Below are 20667 nucleotides of genomic sequence, written 5' to 3' on the forward strand. Positions count from 1 at the left end.
TTGTCTCACTCTTGCTGACCTATCTTCATGCATTCGTTCCCTGACTTCCTCGACAGAGTCAAACGAAGGAACGGCCGATTCGCATTCTCCACCCGGAAGATGATGCAGGCTGAAATCATAGGGCCACAACTGACGTAGGGGGTGTGTCGGTCTTCGAGATGCCTTTTCTTCGGGTATTGGCGTCAATCTCCACCACTGTACTGTACACCATCACTGTCTGACACCCTCAACCAACTTCATCAGCAAGGTAATGGGACATGAGGGCACGTGGAACCAGGAGTATCAACCCCGGTACAAACCTGTATCCCTAGGTAATAGGATCAGAGCTCAGCCTTGAAATCAAGGAAAGAGCTACATAGGTACATCCCGAGTGGAAAACGCTCGGGAATAGCAGCGGTCCATGCATCTTTAGGCCCCATCCTGTTGACGATGATGCTTGCGACGTTCCGCGTCGACGACAAATTGTCCGACTACCAGCCACCACCACTACCACCGATCCTGGACCCTGTTCAGGTTTGAACTCGCCACGACGTTGCCCGAAGAAGGGGGGAGGGTTCTGGGCCCTTCAGGCTTTCAGGGGTTGGCTGGTGTTGGTTGGGCTAGTACCAATGGTGCAAACACCAGAGAAGTTCATGCTCATCAGAGGACGCGAAACGAGGAAATCCTTCCCTTGACTCAAATTCCATGATTCCGTCCGTCCGTTGGCTGCGGGGAGAGGGACAGTCACCGGCGGATTGAAGGCCATCGGACATGAGAGATTTCGGTATCAGGGCAGCCATAAATGGAGCTCCATGGCGTACAGGGTATTGCCCTTCACACTGCGAAATTCGAGAAGGACAAGATCAAGTGAAGGGGGTTCATCTTAGTGAGTCTGTCTATATATCTACAGCTGTGAGAAACAGTGGAGGGCAAGTCGTCATTGAACATGCCGTTGCCCTGGCTGTTTTTTTTTTTTTTTTTTTTTTTTTTCGTTTTTGTTTTTTCCCCCCCCGTTTTTGATTATTCTTTTTTGCCAGGAAAGATGAAGAGATCCAGAAACGACCAGGACGCATGAACGCCGATGGAAAAGCCCTCTGGAGCCTTGCGGGCAGAAGAGACCAATGATGGAGAGCAACTGTTTCCGAGTGACATCATAGCGGGGAAAGAATGGTGCCAATCATGACCGCCGCTGACGTTGGCGGGGCTTTGCCAAGACAGTTAAAGCTTGGGCCGTCTCCCACTCATTTTTTTCTCCGGCTCAGCCTCCGAGCCAAAGTGACTTTTGCTCCTTCGGTTGTGAATTTAGATTATTAGTCTGGACTCTGAGAGAAGGGCGATTGCGCCGAGGGGATCAATTTATGCCCTTTAGAGTTGCAGGTTTACAGAAATAAAGACTGAGAGAAGGAATTCCAGTCTGATCTACCCTGACTCGAATCATGTGCTCCAGGCGAGGTTATCTTGTGGTTGCTCGAGTCAGCGCCACCGACAGCATCGTAGGGCCCTAAATTCACTGGCGACCGACCCTCTACTTAACTACAAATAATGACTCCCATGCAAGCATGTTTAGTACAGAGGTGGCTTTTCTCGCTCCGGCCGATTCTCGCTGTCTATTCCTCCGGCAGCGGTTGATCGCTGAGCTCGATTAGGCAGTTTTTAGGCTTACCTGCCAGCGGCCCGTCATCAATTCATAGATCTTCACCTACATGAGGACTGTACTCTCTACTCTCTACATGTCCTTCCTTGCTTCGGGTGGACGGGTCATTTGCCTCGGGTCACGAACCCTCATGTTCATAGAGGAAGGAACAGAGCACCGCCAGTCTGCGCTGATCACGGTAACCACCTCCTTGCGGTGCATGATCTCCCCTAACTCATCGCAGCTATGTACTGTACTACTAGGTAAGCTACCCAGTAGTACATAGTTAGTCCCGAGTCTGCCCCTCTCGCTACCTATTCCGCAGGGAGTAACTTAAGTGACTACTCGCAAACTCATATCTCACTTGAGCTTTGACATCTCATCTGCCGAAACCCCGATCACCCCCCCGTCCGCCCAGTGTCTGATCAAGTGATCATCGCAGCGCAGTACCGTATCACTAGCCCCCGTCGTTCAACCCCACGAGCCATGACATCAGCCTGCAGGAGATGGAACCTTGTCTGACCCGACGTCGTACCGTCGGAAGGACTGCCGTCCGTCAGTCTAGTCCTGCTTAATGTAGTAGGGGATTGGATGTGGTTTTCTGGTTGTGGTTTCCGGTCCCTGTACCACCACTCATCATCCACTACAAAGATCCGTATACGGGTACTGCTTCTTCCACCCATCACTACACATATTTTAGTGAATCGATGGAGTACTCATAGGATGCTCAATTGGTGCGAGGGACCATGAGATACCCCCCTCACGACCGTTTTAACTTATAGGTTTTTGTGCGTAGATAGATACTCGGTAGATATCTACTTGCTAGTGCAGACCCTCATCTGAGCTGGAACTCAGATAATGCTATACATGACTATACAAGTCATAGGCTTAGATAGTATTGAGGGTTGAGAGGCAGCCATAATGCAGCGCCTTATAGATAGATACGACAGGGGCGAATCCCTGTCAGTACCTGATCTGACACTTCAAGTCCATTTTTCTTTTCTTCTATTGAACAATAATGCATATGGTTCCACCCGTTTGTAGTCCATCCATCTTTGTTTGCTGTCATCTCAGCTGCGTCGCAACTGCGTCGCAACACGCGGGTCTCCTGGTCAGGATCGGGGAGGTAACATGGGGTTCTACGGAGTACACCGTACTGCCTATATGTACCGTACTCATCGTATGCGGAGTAGTACTCCGTACACAACCCACATGAGTCCATTGATCCACTATAGCCACTGGACAAGCCAAAATATGACCAGAGAATGCAATAAAAGTCACTTCCAAGCTCACAGCTACAGTACATCACGCGAGATTATGAGGAGTAGGAGGGAAAGAGGGGTGGGGGGGGGGAGTAAACAGGCGAAATTCCAGTTGGATGTGGTTCAGTTCTTACCTACGGAAGTGCTGCGCTGGGCTTAGTCTACCGCCGCAGTCTCCCACTTAAGCTAATTCGCTGGCTAGAGTTTCCGTGGCCCGGTGGAACCTGCCAGCTTCGAACAGCTGCGACTGCGGGAGTGAGTTATCTAGAACTCGTCCTGAAACTTCCATTTTTTCCATTCCCATCGCCATTGTCCATGTCTACTAGTCTGGACTAGACTACGGTATTGAGTCTAACCCCCCCCCCCCCCCCCCCCCCCCCCCCCCCTAAGACCCCCCTTTTTTGCAAAGAGGCGAATCTGCGGCTACAACTGCCGAGGATCGGATGTTTTTTTCCCTGGTCAGCAATTCCCACATTCCCCTCCCAAGCGAGATCTTGGTTCGGTCACTCTCGCCGGGGGGGATCCGGGATTGGGGGAAAGGCCCTCGCCGGCCCTCTGAGGCGCTTTCTTCTTTCGGAGCAGTCGGGGGGGTGGCCGAATCTGATATTGATCGATCTGATGAACTTTAAGGCGGCGGTCTACCGATCGACCAGAGATACGGTCTGACGAGGGGGTGTTATGAAACAAGGCTGGCTTTTGTTTTTGGATTGTGGGTTTGTGGCGCTGGGATAGAAGGCTGCATGCCAATGATGTCTTGGCCGGGATTCGGTAACGAGATCCCCTGAGTGTGCTTTTGGCTACCTAGCCACACTACCTATTCAGTGGTGTCGTCGACCATGAGCATTAGACTATGGAGCGCTGGCGAGGGCTTTCCTTTCTTTTCCTCCCAAGACATGCTCATGACTTATGTTTTCGTGATTGCCATGCCTCACATACTACCGACGTTGACGGGAATCCTGCTAAGTCTTGTCTTGATGACAGACTCTTTGAAATGAGAGTCTCATGTGTAGGCAGCCCCCTTGTTGTTGTGCTTGAGAGTATGGATCTAGTGACCAGCGCAGAGACCATGGAAATGTGCTTCTCGTAGCAGATGTCATCGGGTTTGAGCATCATGGCTAGCGAAGTGATATAGTGCAGATCCGGTCCTTGATTCGATGGGCGTGTCCAGAAGCAGGGGATGGTATGGGTTACTCCTGTAAGCGCCCTTCTGGTGATATGAAGGAAGTAGGATCTGAAGATTTGAATGAATCCTCTTATTAGTGACTGCGACTTCTATCCTAGCGTTACTTGTCTGTCGAAATGATTCAAACACAGCAAGCACATTCAAGGATAGTCGATCAAAACTTGATAGGGTATGTGCGAATTATTGTCCTAATACTCTCCAACCACCAAATTGTACTGTACATTTGCCTCCCAACCACCCATGATTTTACCGAAAGAAATTGCAACTCATACTGACAGAACACGTCTCAGGGTCCGACGACATCCCCTTTAGGCTTGCGACAGGCAATCCTGAATCAATGCTTACTCCCATAGTGAGGGTCCTATCGGTCTTCTAGGCGTGATATGTCTAGGAACTCGCGTCCGCCATCCTTAGGAGTATATTGATTCACTTGTGCAGAGGGTATCATACCCCTGATGGGCGTGTCGGAGGGCTCGCATGAGAAAAAGTTGTCGTTTGTCTTGTGAAGGTACAGAGCTCCGCTTGGCCGATCATGCTCATACTTCTGCGACATTGGGCGATAGACACTGGTCAAATGCGGATGTCTTGCGGAAGGGTTACTGTCGCTCTGTAGGGGAGACATCTCAAGCCTGGATGCCCGTCCCTAAGCTTTCACTGGCAATGATCACATTCAAGCTACATCACGCAGTGGAGGTATAGTCCCAGCGGTAGATTGTTACCGTTGTGTTGTCAAGTTTGCTTCTGTACAAGGAATCCTGGGTCCCGCGACGAATACAAAGTGAAGAGCGATGGTATCTGATCCACCGATACACAGACGACCAACAGGCAGTCGTGGTCTTTTCAATTCGGCATTCAATGCTGTCGTAGGTTCAAAGGGCTGGCGCATGTCTAAACTTCATAGCTGTTACCATTCTATTTCCACAGGAATCCTGGAGGAGCTAGGTATACTGACGTCCCCCCCCCCCGCCTCCCCGAGTGGAATATTGTCATCGCCGGAGCTCAGAACCAAATCAGTTGTACATCTGTCCCTGGCTGATGCGGGGACCGTTGTGGTGTCCACCCTCCCCATTCCACATCGGTTTTGGAAGGGTATGCGTGGGGTCCTTGTGTGTCCGAGCCGAGGTCTGCGAGACAGGAAGATGGGCCATCGCACGGACGCAGTCGCCAGAGGAGGTCCTCAGGATGGGTTTGTGCGTACTTTTCGATGAGCTGAGAGGGATGAAGTCAGTCCAAGGCATTCTAGTCTCCAGCGCGAGATGCTCAATTCGGAAAGAGGGAGGTATGACCTAAGGGTTGCTGGGTGGGTTCGACACCATAAAAGCTGCAAGATGCTAGACATTGAAGACAGGTCACGAGAGACAGGGTCATTGAAGAGAGGGATTGTCAAGAGAGCAGATGCGAGGCTGTCTGAGACCTTGGGTCAATCGCAGATTGCAGTTCCGGCTCTGCGGGAGGAAATGTCTCTTTTCATTTCTATAAGGATAAAGTTGATAGCGCGGTTGGTGTTCATCCCCGTCACTGGGTCATGGCTGGGGAGGATGGGATTACACAGTGACATTTTGTCCCTGAGATTCCTTGAGTCCTACGTAGCGAGTTCAACGTTGGTACGATTATTCCAGATTGAGCTTGTGCTTGAGCTTGTAGTCCGTGCTTACACAGATATGAGATGATATCTAAACAATCATAAGAAGATAAACTGGTGCCGGAATCAGGGGAGTGTGCGAGAGAAAGGAATAAGATGCCTAGACAATGTTGAGACATGCCATAAGAGGCCAGTAAACACTCATCCAAGAGCAACGCAACATAGGCGATGAGTCTGTCATGGATTCTCAGACGTGTTCTTCCATGGGCTTGCTCAGATGTGGTCTCCGTGATCGCATCCGCGATCAAAATCCTATGAGCTTCCTTCCTGTAAGAAGACCTTGCGCATTCCTCTGGACATTCTCGAATCTCATATAGGAACAAGATTCGCTCTCTAGGTGATTGAACAAAGCTGCCAAAGTGGTGAACTGCTTGCTACACTTGCTGACATTGGGACAATGATAGATTTGCTGCTTATGCGTAGGTGATTTCAGGTGCTGACTGAGCGCGAGTGAAGTCTCGAACGTTCTATGGCATATGTAGCACTCCCAGGCACTCCCGTTATAGGCATTTGAGGAAACCAAATATTGACCGGAGTCGCTAGCATGCCACTCAAGCAGCTTGTTTGTAATCTTGCCTTGTTTATCGAGACGACGCACCAGGTCATGGATGGACTCGCGGTTGAGATTGGGAGCACAAGTGCAGGAGCCGGTTTCGAGGTGGTGAGCCAGTCCACTAGCTGTGGTGTACATGTTCTTGCAGAAGGGGCAGAGCAAGTTCCGGCCGAGGTGAATCTTCGATCTCAGATGCTGAAGGTAAAGGGCCTTGTCAGTCATCATACCGGAACTGTATATCTTGGCTATCTTGGCTTACCTGCTGTAGGTTGTTTTCGTTCTGGAACCATCTGTCACAACTGGGGCAATAATTTTTGAAGTGTGCCTTTGCGGTCATATGCCGATTTGCAGCATCCTGTGTATAGAAAACCGCGTTGCACGTCTCGCATTCTACCTTGGGAGCCCAGTGCTGCAGAGCGTCCATGTGGTGACTGGCCGTCCGAGAATTGTAGAACAGCTTGTCGCATGTTTCGCAGGGGAACCGGGGACCATAGTGGCCGTAGTATGCCATGTGATCATCTGCATCTTCCTCTGTGCGGAACATTTCATCGCAGGTTTCGCAGGAGTAGTCATACGCGTAGTGATCGCATTCTTGCATATGGTCCTCTGCTTCCTCTTCTGTGTCAAACTCCTCTTCGCAGGTCTCACATCCAAATGTCTCCCAGTGCCCCTTAGCGGTCATGTGCTGTTTACAGGCAGACCATGAATGGAATTGGCGAGAACATGTCTCACATTCGTACATGGTGCGTGGTTGTTGTCTGTAAAAGAGCCTGATGAGCTTGTTATACGGTGGTGGGAAAAGATCTTGATCGTCTGGAAGGAGCGTTGAGGGTAGTTGCTGGGATCGGAAACAAGGATCAAGAATTAGTGAGCACAACTTGGAATCCAGAAGAAAGTCTCTGAATTGGTCACTTGAAAGCAGAGATCGCGTCTAATGCCTGTATGGGGAAAAGTTCGAAGTAATGTTTGGTTTGGCAGGGAGGTTGCAATGGCGGGAGGATCATATGGAAGGATACATTCACCATCTATGCTTGAGATGTCACTGGGCTGAGCTTTGATGACTGGGTTAGCCATCACTGGCAGTCTAGGTTGTCAGGATATTCAGATAACTACCAAAAGTCCAACACTCCAAGTGAAGGTACTCCTAAGTTGTCTGACTTCCCAGGCGATGCTTAACAGGCTCACTTCGAAAGCTAGAAGTCTACCTAGTGCCTTCGAAGCCTGCAGCCTGGATCAATGAATTCATAGGCAACCACACCTATAATCAATGCGCATTGTGGAGAGGCCCTGAGCACCTCTTGGGGTATGAAAGCGTATATATTAAGAATTAGTTCTTTGTCGATTATAGACGTAATACCGATAGAATTACTGGCCCAAAGAGGAAAACTTGATGCCTTGAAGATTCATGGAGCTGGTAAGGAAGGAAGAAATCTACACGAATTCGTGGTGTTTACATACTCGTAGTTCTGTTTAAAATCATGTGCCCTCGCTGAACCGAGGCGTTACACGCACAACGCCGATATTCTTCTTCTGATCAGGAATGCGTGAAATAGAAAGGCTTTTAACTTATAATTCATGCTGCATAGACTATACATCGAACCAAGAAAAGGGCCAACTCATCTTCTTGTAAGGATTACATGAGAAGGCAAATCAGTAATCGAACATCATAAGGAATTATTAACATAGACATCTAGTTGCGAAGCTATAAGGTCAAGGCCAACTTGCTGTGCCAGTCAACAGATTGATAAACTAGTTCACATCTCTATTCTGGACGCCGTAGTAGCAGAATCTGCGATTGGTAAAAAATTTTCTCGAAGGTCAAATGTATGTAAACATAATCAGCATTGCTGACAACTTGTAATCAGTTTTCTATGCAACTATTCTGCCCCCTGCACTTGTTCCCCTGGCCTACTGTACCGTTGTCCAGGCTGGACCAAGATCTATATGACCTCTCTCACTACCTCTGACTGCAACATAACTGGCTGTCCTGCAAACCATGCCTGTTCCTGTCTAGTCGACACAACGGTAGATATGGGCTTGGATTTTTTTGGTTCGAGAGAGGGGATGTCGGTATGCTATGTGCAGGAGTCTCTGATGCAATCTTATCAACAAGCCGTCTTCAATTTCTGTGGTGCATTTTGATGTGGAATGTAGGGTTGGTCACGTAGATATCTCAAATTGATTCGAAGTAGTAAGGATGAGATACTGTAGGAGGGAAACCTGAAGCAGGGCTGCATATCACGGGACCCTGATTGCAGTGTAAGAAAGCCATGTAGATAAAATATCGGAAGACGGCAATTTGACCAACTACGCACGGCACTACATATATGACCACTCAGTCGCTCTATTCTGTTCCATTCAAACCTTTCGTAGCTTTGCGTCCAGTGGACGGGGAGTTCGTGACTGCATCTTCCGAGGCTCAGGCGGACTCGCTTCCTCTGCGAAGCATGCTTGATTTCCCCTCGTTTGATATATATGCATTGATGGGTTGATGCCAGATTCGGGTGGTTCGACGGGATTCAGAATGAGTCAATCAGTGCCACAAAAACGAGCACGTAGCGCTAAAGCGACTATGGAAACCTTCTTGAGTCGGTAACGTATGGGTAGTTGTGACCACGGGGCCCTCGGTACCGGAATACATTATGAGCTATCGGCACGGAAATGATATCCTAGAAATCGAGGGAACTCGACTGAGGTAATCAAGGGGTGAGATGATGCTATTGGTGATGTAGATGGAAGAGATGGAATCTTGCTCTGCATCTCCACGAGTACCTTATTAGCAGACGCAGTCATGACCCTTGTACAAATTACCCCAAGGTCCGGTCAGTGTAAGTCTGTAAGATAGTTAGTCTACTACCCGACAACAGGAAGCGGGGGCGTTCCGGATGCGCCGATCACCTGACCCTCTCTAAGCGCTAGTGTCTCTCCGCTATCCCGCTTCCAGCCCCGATAGTGAAGCTGAGCCCCCCCGATAAGGAGTTCCCTACACGTCATCGCTGTTATACCAACTAAGTAACAAGTACGTACGCAGTCGCCAAAACGTCCTGCTCAGCATCAAGCAGGGATGCGAAACATCTCTATCAAAGTCTGCGTAGAAGAGACTCGCCGAATCCTGGAGTTTATAGCCGGAGCCGTTCGAAATAGGAACACGAGCGAGGACTCAGGCTCAGTCTTGTATCCGGGGTGAGATGCCGACTGGTGGCGTCAGTGGCGGATGCGGACGGGCGTTGCCCAGACCGTTTCACTGCGGCCGGGACTGATACCAGGCATTCTTCCATCCCCCTCGGTCTCTGGCGACTCTATCCTTTCATGTGGCAGACACGGCTGAGCATGGCGATTCTTTACCTGAACCCAGTTAGAGATTTTTCTTGTACCAAACAGGCTCTTTTGGTTGCGTCCAGGTGGAGGATAAGCAACTGCCCGAGAAGCGCTAGGTGAGTTTTGAGTCACCCAACGGATACGGCTTAAGTTTCTAGTAGATTCCTCCTAAGCGCGCAGGAGGTGAAGTAGATTGGAGGAGCCAAATGACGCAGGATTAGTAGTGCGAGAATGGGCCAGGAGATGCTAGAATCAACAGGGGCGCTGACACTGACTAACACGGTCCTCTAACTAACCAACTACGGAGTACATACATGGTAACTCACTAAGCCGACTAACCCGGCCTAAACTGTCTCTCCATTCACTGCCCAGTGCCTAATTAAGTATTCCTGCCTTCCCTTGCATCACGTTATCGGGCCTGGTTGCCTATCACTGACCTGTTCGACCCTGACTAAGGCGCTTCGCCTCCGCCGCCGCCTCCCCTCATCTCTCCCTCTTCGCCCGACTACTTAAGCCTTCCTCTCCTGCTTTCATCCACTTCTTCCTTCATCCTTCCATCATCCATACCTCTCTGCCATTACACAGATTCATCTGTGCTCTACCACCCACACTTTCCTCTCACACAACCTCATTATCCTTTCACACCGTTTACTGCAGTCTTCTAAACGTCTTCCATCATGCAGATCTTCGTCAAGACGTGTAAGTATCTCATCATCGTCCAAATGGATCTGAGCTCAATTCTGACGCCACCTTTCCCTACTTAGTGACCGGCAAGACCATTACCCTTGAGGTTGAATCGAGCGATACCATCGACAACGTCAAGTCTAAGATCCAGGATAAGGAGGGTATTCCTCCTGACCAGCAGCGCTTGATCTTCGCTGGCAAGCAGCTTGAGGACGGCCGCACTCTATCCGACTACAACATCCAGAAGGAGTCTACCCTTCACCTTGTGCTCCGCCTTCGTGGTGGTATGCAGATTTGTAGGTTCCCTTGCTGCAACGTGGATTTGCCACTCAGGTGGCCGTGGATACTGGAACGTTTACTGACTTCATCGCAGTTGTCAAGACCCTCACTGGCAAAACCATCACTCTCGAGGTTGAGTCATCCGACACGATCGACAATGTCAAGTCCAAGATTCAGGACAAGGAGGGCATTCCTCCTGACCAGCAGCGCTTGATCTTCGCTGGCAAGCAGCTTGAGGATGGTCGTACCCTTTCCGACTACAACATTCAGAAGGAGTCTACTCTTCACTTGGTCCTACGTCTGCGTGGTGGTATGCAGATTTTCGTCAAGACCCTCACTGGCAAAACCATCACTCTCGAGGTTGAGTCATCCGACACGATCGACAATGTGAAGAGCAAGATTCAAGACAAGGAGGGCATCCCCCCGGACCAACAGCGCCTGATTTTCGCTGGAAAGCAGTTGGAAGATGGCCGGACCCTCTCTGATTACAACATTCAAAAGGAATCTACTTTGCACTTGGTGTTGCGTCTCCGTGGTGGTATGCAAATCTTTGTTAAGACGCTCACGGGAAAGACGATCACTTTGGAAGTTGAGTCCTCAGACACGATTGACAACGTCAAGAGCAAGATTCAGGATAAGGAGGGAATTCCCCCTGACCAGCAGCGTCTCATCTTTGCTGGTAAGCAGCTGGAGGATGGTCGTACACTCTCGGACTACAACATTCAGAAAGAGAGCACACTGCACTTGGTTCTCCGCCTTCGTGGTGGGAACTGATTCCTTGATTCTTGCACAGTTTCAGATTCACAGGTTGACTGGACTGCATGGCGTTCGGAAGGTTTTTGATGGCTTTTTATGACATGGTTAATTCGAACATACCTCTTTGTATCACCATTCAATTGGTGTTCTCTCTTTGCTTCTCAGAATATTACAATCTTCAGATTATAACGAGTCTGGCCTCTTTTCCACCTCGTAAGGACTTTTTGTCATGCAGTAGTATATGTACACCGGGTTGTAAATAAACATGCCCGCAGAAGCTCTTGTTGGGTCCTTTGGGTCCCACTTGCCACCCCGGATGATCCACACGTGATCCCTCGGCTATCCCGCCGGCGGCGAGAGACAGCCCACCGGTTAGTTGCTATAATCCACACACGACGAATTCGAGAGTTCGCAGACCAGTAAGGAGTAGAGATATGAGCAGCGGTCGGTATGCCCTCATATTTCTATCACCTCGCGGTTGAAGTATTTGCTCGCCCTCATTCCGATCTCAGAGGCGCCAGTGCAGGCGCAGACCGACACTCTACTTCCTTGTCATTCGACTCCGCATGTGAAGCTCTGCTCCCATTCCAGAAACGCCCACGCCCTTCACAGAACGGAGCCAATCGATACGCTCGCCAATATCCGAATGGGAAAAGACATCAGAGCTCATCATCGCTAGATAATTCCGCTGATTCCACTCACGCCGCCGCCACAAACACATTTACCCCTCACCTCTTCACCATATCCTCAACAAGCGCATCGGAACTCGAGCAGGACCTTCGATTAGACAAAGTCTCGATCGAGTGCATTGACATGATCCCGTCGGAACAGGAGACGGCTGTCGCGAACCGGACAAGCTGGCAGCCATCCCGCGACAATCCCATCGCGACCGGCATCGGAACGGATATCTTGGGTGGATTTCGCACGAAAGGGAAATACATACCGCTGGACCAAAGCGCATCGGAGAGCGTCTGGGGGATAGTACATCTGTACCGTGATGTGCATGAGACACCATACTTGGTCGAGGATGACTATCCTGCCGAATTGAAAGGGTCCGCTGCCGCGGCGAGACAGCCTTTCGATGAGGGGAGCAGTAGTCGAACCTCGCGTCAGGAGACCATGCCGGACGAGGACTGCACCACACTATGCATCCTTGCCGTTCCGTCGTACATGTCCCCGTCAGACCTCCTGGGATTCGTGGGCGAGACAACGATGAACGGCGTCAGTCATTTCCGGATGATCAGAACAGCTCGAGCAAACCGGTACATGGTTCTGATGAAGTTCCGCAGTGGGAAGAAGGCTAAAGAATGGCAGAAGGATTGGAATGGGAAGGTGTTCAATAGCATGGAGGTAAGCTTAGTCTTGTGGTGCAGCCGCATGGCACGCACACACATGCGAGGAACATGATGCTAACCACCCTTGCTTTCGACAGCCCGAAACATGCCATGTTGTTTTCGTGAAGACGGTCGAGATCCAAGCTGTCGGGCCGGCGACACTCTCTGAAGGCAGCAGTCAGCAGAGTGCGCTTGGATCTCCTCACAATACCACGGCCACTCCGGTTCGCACAGCGTCCGCTTCCACCTCCGCCGCTCCTTCGGCCACGCTCTCGTCCCGACCCCTCGCCCCTCCCACTCCCGCACTTATCGAGCTACCAACATGTCCCGTCTGCCTGGAACGGATGGATGAGACAACCGGTCTACTGACGATCATCTGTCAACACGTCTTCCACTGCACCTGCCTACAGAAATGGAAAGGCAGCGGCTGCCCTGTGTGTCGCTACACCCAACATGACCTTCGTCGAAGCAGCCAGGGGGCGATGGCCGCCGAGGACGAATCAGCCGAATGTACCGTTTGTCATTCCGACATGAACCTCTGGGTCTGTCTCATCTGCGGTAGCGTCGGCTGCGGGCGGTACGATGGCGCCCACGCCTTCGCGCACTACAAGGAGACGTTGCACGCCTTCGCGATGGACCTCGCCACGCAGCGCGTCTGGGACTACGTCGGCGACGCCTACGTGCATCGCATCATCCAGAGCAAGACGGACGGTAAGCTCGTGGAGCTCCCTGCCGCGGACAACAGCGCCCTCGACCCGCCGGACTGGACGGACGCCGTGCCGCGCGAGAAACTGGAGAACATGAGCGTGGAGTACACGCATCTCCTCACCAGCCAACTGGAGAGCCAGCGCGCCTACTTCGAAGAAGTGGTCGAGCGCGCCGTAGACAAGGCCTCGCAGGCTAGCGCGGCGGCGTGCACCGCGCAGGAGGCCGCATCGCAGGCGGTCACGAGTCTGCACAAGTTGCAGACTCAGTACGAGAAGCTCACGGCGGAGACGATCCCGGGCCTGGAGCGGGATAAGTCCCGCGCGGAGAAGCGCGCGGAGCGGTTCGAGGCCATGGCGCGCAAGTTGGAGAAGGAATGGCGGGAGGAGAAGACGATGAATGAAAGCCTGATGGAGCGCATCCAGCATCTGAGCGCCGAGATGGAGGGCCTCAAGGTTGCCAATGCAGACCTGACTGAGCAGAATCGCGACCTCACGTTTTTCATTAGCGGCTCCGAACGGTTGAAGGACCAGGGCGAGGATGTGCAAGAGGGGACGGTCAGTGTACCTGATCCGCCTAGTGGTGGTGGGAAGAAGAAAGGGAAGGGGAGGAGGAAGTAGAAGTAGTGGTGGGAGGGGAGCTGGCTGTATATGGTCTACGATGATGCCATCCTTCTACAATCCCATACTTTGGAACCGCATGGTTCCAAATGCTATTCTTACAATAATTGCATTGAGGCAAGAGTCCGTAAAATATTCGCTTCAAATCTGCAGCATCACAAAAACCCCAGTAGTCTATCCCTACAGAGGTACAGTACATACAATGAATACATAAATCTATCTATCATACAATCACTCTCTTCCACCATGGTGGAGTCAGTGAGCCATTTATGCGTAGCCATTTCTCTCTGCCTCTCTCTGTCTCTTCACCTCAGCTTTAAATTTCAAGCCCCCTTCCGAACCGCCCAGAAGTAATTCCCCCAACTCTCCGACCCAGGCACCAGCTTCCACCCGAATCCAGGGAAATACACCACGCCGACACACTTCCACCGCATGCCCTCCAGCGCCGCGGCGCCCGCCCGCACCGCCCGGCCATCCGCAGAGCGCATCAACCCCTCCTGCACCCACCCTTCCAACTCGCCCGGGTTCACAAACTTCTGCCACTCGTGCGTGCCGCGCGGCACGACGCCGATGGGCCACGGCGCCTCCGCGATGACCTGGTTGACCAGCCACGAGGGGAAGGTGCGCGCGATGGTCGAGCCGATGAGCCAGCCGCCGGGCCGCACGAGCCGCAGGCAGTCCGTCAGGAACGATTGCGGGGAGATCCCCGCCGACGGGGTGGATTCGATGTGTTCGATGACTTCGAAGAGGGTGACGATGTCGTATTTTTCGGAAGTGGGGGCGGAGGCGGGAGTGGAGGTGGAGGGGAGTGTTTGTTGCGAGGCGAGTAGGTCTTCCAACGTGCAGTTCTTGTACTCGAAGCGGCCGCTGCGGAGGTGCGCGTCGACCGTGGGGTCGAGCCGGGCGTGGTCGCGTGCGATCTGGATCAGGGTCGTCGAGGGGTCGATGGCTGTGATGGAGGCGGCGCGCGTCGGGGTCGCCGTTTGACTGGCGGGCGAGGTGCTGATGCTGCGCGCGAGGGACTCGGCGAAGATGCCGCCGCCGCAGCCGATGTCGAGGTAGCGGAGGGTGTTGGGGTTGGTTGCGGGGGAGGGGGCGGAGGAAGAGGCGGAGGGTGGAGGAGGGGGGACGGCGTCGGAGAGACAGGAGGCAATGAAGTCGTGGCGCAGCGGGTTCATGAGGTGAAGCACGCGCGATGGGCCTTGGGGATCCCACCAGCTGCTGGCCAGGGCGGAGAAATGCGAAAGCTCATTTGCGGAGACGGAGCTGGTGGAGTGGGCGCGACGGGTCGCAAGGTGATTGAGGGTGCGCAGAGCGCGGCGGGATGCCATGGTTTCTTGGTGATGTCCGAAGGAGAGAGATTGTGTTCTTCGAAGGAGCTGTGTAGATTTGGAAGAGTGTTGATTGCCTGGTTGGTGTCTGTTAGCTTCCCGGGGAAATATGTACGTCGCTTATGTAATACTCGTACGGGCCTATAATGGTTGGGTCAAGGCTGTGTTCATGGTCAATGACTTGAAGGTATTGGATTTCTAGAGGTGATTTCTCTTGCTACGCTGGGCAGAATTGAAGCCGAAGTTTGGTCTGCAGGACAGTCGGCGATGCGGAAAGCGGCGGGTTGAACAAACATGCCAAGCCGTGTTGGATGTTTGGCCACGTTGACCAGTTGGTGTTTTACTCGAGGACTTGTCTGGTTGCATGAGCCACACCTTACTTTTTTGGGGATCTCCCAATTACCTAGACAGAGAAACTCCCTCGACAGGTAACGATGGCTCGGCTCTCGCGCTGTTCAGTCAGTACACTCGAATAACACAAGGTACGAGTCAGTTCATTCAATCAGCTAACTCACCGTCCACCGCTCTTTCGTTGCTAGACTCCAGTTTTCCGAACCAACCCTAACTTTACTAACCAAGCCAAACCCAAGAGAGGAGCCACCTCCGTCGATGTCGGTGTGGCGTCTACTGAACAATACGTACTCGTACAATCAGCAACATCTTTCTTTCCCCTTTCTCTCTGGTCTCCAACCAACTCACGAGTAGTGGCGCAGACTGGAACACAGAAGGAGGGGTGACCAGAGAGCCCCTCCCTTTTCTTCATTTCCCCCCTCTCCCTATTCCACTACTTCCCTAATTTGAAAGTCTTCTACGCTGCTTCCAGAAAAATGCCTAATTTAGCGCTATGGAGTCCAGCACCATAGTCCTCCACCCGGGTAAGTAGGGTTATGGGGCTCTGGTCTCCCCTTTTTTCGTGTCATTGTGGATGAGCTGTCAAGTCAAGACTCGACCTCGACACCAAGAGGGTCGAATGGAATCGAGGCCTCCTTCATTCGTGGATCATTATCCCTCGGAAGAAAGTTGTGCGTGGATGTCTCCGCGCTGGACGGCGGAGAGGAGGAGTTGATGCTGCTTCGGCCGGAGTCTAGTGCTGGAAAATGACGGTGAAGGAGGGATGGGGATCGGAAAGGAGACTGGAAAAACGGACTGGGGAGGGAACAACCACGCTCACTTTACCGCTTAGAGTCTTAGTCCTCACTTTCTAGTGTCGAGGTGGCTTCATTTTCCGGATGCCAGACTGACGATCAGGGTCGGTATGACGGATTGGGTTTGGAGGGGAGCTGAGGCAGAGAAGGCACTATAGCCTGGTAGAGTAAGAGTCTATGTTGGTAGTTCGAATAGGCTGTCGATCAAGCTAGGATAGAGACAAGACGGTGTAGGAGTCACACCTGAGGACTCGGGGCAGACCTGCAAGAGCTTGCTTGCACTGGTTCAACGGTAGCTAGCCGATGGGTTTCGAAATTCGAATACTATGTGACTGTCAATTAAGCACTAATTTAGTATGGGTAACGTTAGTCCAGAGAACATAATAATGATCTCCGTATACCACTCTGGGTATAAGGCCATCGATAGGTATAGTAGTGGGAGGCGAATAGTATTGCCGAGGCACGTCATGTATGCTTTCAGTCCTGCGAAGGGGCTCTCTTCCTTTTCTACCGGAGAGGCCGTGCTAGTTGCCTGATGAGGGTTTAACCGGAAGGTTCCATACAAAATATGGCTGCAACTTGAGGTAGGTAGGATTCGGATGTAGTAACTGTGCTCCGCACAGAGAAGTGTGGCAAGCAAGGTTGGCAAATTAGAATGAGAAACCAGAAGTGAATAGAGTTGCTCAGTGCTCAACCTGCAGGCCGATGTCATCTACCGACATGAATCTGATACTTGCCTGGTCCAAGCGCGGAACACCACCGGAGATGCTTCTTCTACATTTCTGCATGAGACAGCTGCTTATACAAGCCTCCCTCATCAATCTGACGGCTGTTTACTACCACCGCACTACTAGACGCATACCTCATCGTTCCCAGGCTCCCAGCCACCATGGGATTCCCCCCTATTCTGCTTTAGGCAGTGCAGTGGAAAAGCCTGGAGCGCAGTTGGCGCACTTCAAACCAGCAGATGAAACCCCAACCGACCAGTCGCAATGGAGTTGAGCCCGCTCATCCAATCGTACTGCCTTCTGATTGATTCCCCCCCTGTTACAACTGCAAGAATTGCTTTAATTAATTGAAACGGCAGAGAACGTCATGCTACGGAACACTCCTCAATCGATTCCATTCTACCTTCCTCCCCTCCCCCTTGCCAAAACTCCGAGCACCCCTGACTCCCTGAGTCTCATTGCCTTACGTGTGCCAAGTCAAAGGAAACAAAGACCTCGATTTAGGAAAGGCGACAGGGCGATCTGCGAGATTGCGATGGAAACACGAATATCATTTAATAGGAAAGCAAAAAAAACCACCAGTAACTTACGGTGGCCCAACGCCCCGAGACGGGAAGACAAGCGTGGGGCCCAGGAAATCATTTTCATTCTGATCCACGGCCAACACGGACGCTGCAGGGATGACCGGCAACGATGACGATGCGGACGGATCGTGATCATGATAATAATCCCATTCTTTGGTTCGCCTAGGGTGATTAGGATGACACTCTGACCAGCGCATAATTCTTCTCTGCTGAGTTTCTCCGTCTCCCGCGTCTTTGATTCTGTAGTGAAGACATGGAGAGTATAGGAACGTTTCTGACAATTCGCGCTTGTCCCGAAGTCATAAATACAAACGCACACACGCATACACATCCGAACAGAAGATTTGGACCCCAGACAAGGATGTGACACGGGCGTCAGGAGAAAAAGACATGGCCACCCACCGGCCACTTACCGGCATTGAAGGTGGGTGACGCAGCCGCACTGGCACATGGGAAGAAAGGCCTCTAGAAGCCTTCCTGACCTTCCATGCCCCCCCCCTTCCGACTTCTTCTAGAAGCTCAACGGAAGCCCGTCCCCCCTTGGCACTTTTCCTCCATTGGCCGGATTGGTCTTGGTGCGATACTGGTGATCCAGTAGTGTGTCTCGTAGTGGAGCCACTTTCTGCACAAGGGAAAAGAAAAACACAGGTCAGGGTCAAGAAGGGGAAAGGAGAAGTTGACTCAAGGAGAGGGTAAAGCCATCCATGATCCGGGGGATTGATAGGTCTTGCATCAGGTTTACGACTGGCGTTAGGAATTGACCCCGTTCGAATTTAAAAAAAAAAAAAAAAGAAGAAGAAGAAGAATGAGGAAATAGAAGCATCATCATCATTATCATCACCATCATCAGGTCTATCGGGAAGCGAGAAATAATGGACCGAATCGGAGACCCGGAAAAGGAGGAGGGAAGTACAGCTGAGTACGTATTGTGCAGTGGAAACTGGAACTGGAACTGGAACACTGAAAGTCGCCTCGCTGCTGCTTCCGCCAGGTCCGTCAACAACTAGCAAGGCGGACTAGGCGACTAGTCGCAGGAACTACACAGTAACAGGAAAGACAACCTGCTGAGTCGTCGACTTTTACTCCACGGCCCATCAGTTGCTATTCCGTTTCCTTCCATTATTATTATCATTATATTTATTTTCGTCCTTTGACCGCACTCCTTAACCTAAACCCATTGCGACTATTATGAAGAAGCCCCATTGAGCTCTGCTTTTGCGGTTACCAGCTAGCCCACCTTGGCGCGTGTGTATGTGCAGTGTTTGTGTGTGGTCATCGCCTCTCCCACTGCCGCGACAGTCAGCATGCGGTCCTACGTGACATGCAGATCGGTGAGAGGTCCAGGGCGACCTGTCCCTGCAGCTGCGGCCGGACGACGGCGATGAAAGTGGGGAGAACTGTCTTGAACCAGGCAATGGTGTGTTCAAAGCTCCCTCTGGGCTTAATCTGCCAATCTGGGAACCATGCCCGATCCCTTTTTTTTCTTTCTTCCCACACCACGGCACCACTCCCCATCTCATCATTCGAAACTTTCTAGAAGGAAATTAACTTTCAAACCGTTGCTCTGCCGTAATCACAGGCCAGGTTTAGGACCCTCTCCCGAAAGGGGGGAAATCGAAATTCAACTGGAATTCCCTACGTACCGTATTATTATTATTATTCTCCGTCCCGTCGAAGAGCCGGATCGCCTGGGGTCAGTCGCCCGCCACGGTTGTTTTTCCTGTTCGTAATCTGGCTCCTTCTTCCGATCTAGCTCCAGCACAATATTGTCCTGAAATTTCCAGCCAGGAGGGCTGTCGGCGAATGAGGAGAGTCGAGATTCTCCCGACCGACAACTGTCTTGTCCGACCCCAGGGGCCCAGATAACAAACCATGGGGATGATGATGACCTCAGAACAGGAGGGTAGGTTTATTAGGTACCATGCCAGAGATGATCGATCCTAGGCGAACGTTTCACGCGGCTTGATGCCTGATCGCGGCCAGACACTTGAACTGGGACACTTGTGCAGGTTGCACGATACCTACATGGTCACCTGTTCAAGTTGAACCATCTTCCCTCCTCCTCCTCCTCCTCCACCCCTGTGAAGGCGTCATCACCTGCAGGAACTCCTACCAGGGGAGGGGGAGTGGGGGAAGGGGCAGAAAGAGGCCCCTTGAGGACTGGCCCTGGGGTAAGCAGCACTTAAGCTTCCGAGACAGTGATGCGGTCACCGGTCTAGTTCCTAGCCTCGATTTCATGCACGATCAAAGAGGGGAAGATGGGAGGAGGGGTAAGGGGAGGGGAGTGGGAAAGGAACACCTTGACCTCTACGTTAATTGTATACTTGCTAGGGTATAGGTCCATGATGATGGCTGCTCTATCTTACTAGCGGGTCGAAATCTCCTGAGCAAGGGTTGTCCGACACGGTTCCTGTTTCCGCCAGGAACAACCAGCATCATGGCGCGACCAGGAGATTCGGGGAGGGGACAGAGCAGATGGATGAGGAGATTAACATAAATATAGATGTGCCGGAGAAAGGTCAAATGAATGACCATGGGAAGCTCTCAATCAATGAATCTATCAATCCACTCAAACAACAAACCATAAAACTGCGAATATGAACGGTAACATCACCACGGTCTACCCGTATTCCATTCTCCATAGTCCCTATGGATCGACATCAATCCGTACCACCCCACCACCATCAGGAGGAGGAGGAAAAGAAGGAGGAGTGCGAGTGGCAGCGCGGATTTTCCCTCGATAGTTTGACTGAGTATAGTACTGAGTACATAATTTAGTGCTTAGTACTCCGTACGGTACTCTCCCTCTCGCACGGCCAGGAGAAATGAAAGCCACGTTGTGGAGCCGAGCGCTGACGGTGACCTTCTGGTGCCGCCAGCTTCTTCGGGCGTGAGAGTTCACTGGAGCCACTTGGGGCACGCAGTGGAAAC

At 51.7% G+C, this 20667-nt stretch overlaps 4 protein-coding genes across 4 annotated transcripts; 2 read left to right on the plus strand and 2 right to left on the minus strand.

Annotated features, from left to right (window-relative positions):
- Nucleotides 1-5943: 5943 nt before the first annotated feature.
- BO95DRAFT_448859 (zinc finger protein) lies at nucleotides 5944-6994 on the minus strand (the record flags this gene model as incomplete). Its single annotated transcript, XM_025587906.1, has 2 exons — nucleotides 5944-6447; nucleotides 6512-6994. 2 exons carry the CDS (start codon nucleotides 6992-6994, stop codon nucleotides 5944-5946), a joined length of 987 nt encoding a protein of 328 aa, XP_025448134.1.
- Nucleotides 6995-10136: 3142 nt separating this feature from the next.
- On the plus strand, nucleotides 10137-11479 carry BO95DRAFT_378374 (ubiquitin family protein). Its single transcript, XM_025583291.1, has 3 exons — nucleotides 10137-10269; nucleotides 10335-10550; nucleotides 10628-11479. Exons 1-3 carry the CDS (start codon nucleotides 10248-10250, stop codon nucleotides 11305-11307), a joined length of 918 nt encoding a protein of 305 aa, XP_025448135.1. The 5' UTR covers nucleotides 10137-10247; the 3' UTR covers nucleotides 11308-11479.
- Nucleotides 11480-11586: 107 nt separating this feature from the next.
- Nucleotides 11587-14050, plus strand: BO95DRAFT_478047 (putative RING and UBP finger domain protein). Its single transcript, XM_025590014.1, has 2 exons — nucleotides 11587-12639; nucleotides 12722-14050. The coding sequence occupies exons 1-2, from the start codon at nucleotides 11740-11742 to the stop codon at nucleotides 13946-13948; spliced, it is 2127 nt and encodes a 708-aa protein (XP_025448136.1). The 5' UTR covers nucleotides 11587-11739; the 3' UTR covers nucleotides 13949-14050.
- Nucleotides 14051-14099: 49 nt separating this feature from the next.
- On the minus strand, nucleotides 14100-15566 carry BO95DRAFT_510118 (3-demethylubiquinone-9 3-methyltransferase). The gene is made up of 2 exons (XM_025591325.1): nucleotides 15417-15566; nucleotides 14100-15356 (listed from the first exon to the last, which is right to left on the minus strand). Exon 2 carries the CDS (start codon nucleotides 15277-15279, stop codon nucleotides 14272-14274), a length of 1008 nt encoding a protein of 335 aa, XP_025448137.1. The 5' UTR covers nucleotides 15280-15356; nucleotides 15417-15566; the 3' UTR covers nucleotides 14100-14271.
- Between the last annotated feature and the right edge of the window lie 5101 nt (nucleotides 15567-20667).

This window comes from Aspergillus brunneoviolaceus (genome assembly GCF_003184695.1).
Source record: "Aspergillus brunneoviolaceus CBS 621.78 unplaced genomic scaffold BO95scaffold_1, whole genome shotgun sequence".
Taxonomy (NCBI): Eukaryota; Fungi; Ascomycota; class Eurotiomycetes; order Eurotiales; family Aspergillaceae; genus Aspergillus; species Aspergillus brunneoviolaceus.

Bases quoted from the DNA above. Each gene is read 5' to 3' on its own strand.
- BO95DRAFT_510118 (XM_025591325.1), bottom strand. From the start codon at position 15,279: ATGGCATCCCGCCGCGCTCTGCGCACCCTCAATCACCTTGCGACCCGT.
- BO95DRAFT_378374 (XM_025583291.1), top strand. From the start codon at position 10,248: ATGCAGATCTTCGTCAAGACGT. The intron at 10,270-10,334 runs GTAAGTATCTCA...TTCCCTACTTAG, and splicing joins GCAGATCTTCGTCAAGACGT to TGACCGGCAAGACCATTACC. The intron at 10,551-10,627 runs GTAGGTTCCCTT...ACTTCATCGCAG, and splicing joins TCGTGGTGGTATGCAGATTT to TTGTCAAGACCCTCACTGGC.
- BO95DRAFT_478047 (XM_025590014.1), top strand. From the start codon at position 11,740: ATGCCCTCATATTTCTATCACCTCGCGGTTGAAGTATTTGCTCGCCCT. The intron at 12,640-12,721 runs GTAAGCTTAGTC...TGCTTTCGACAG, and splicing joins AGGTGTTCAATAGCATGGAG to CCCGAAACATGCCATGTTGT.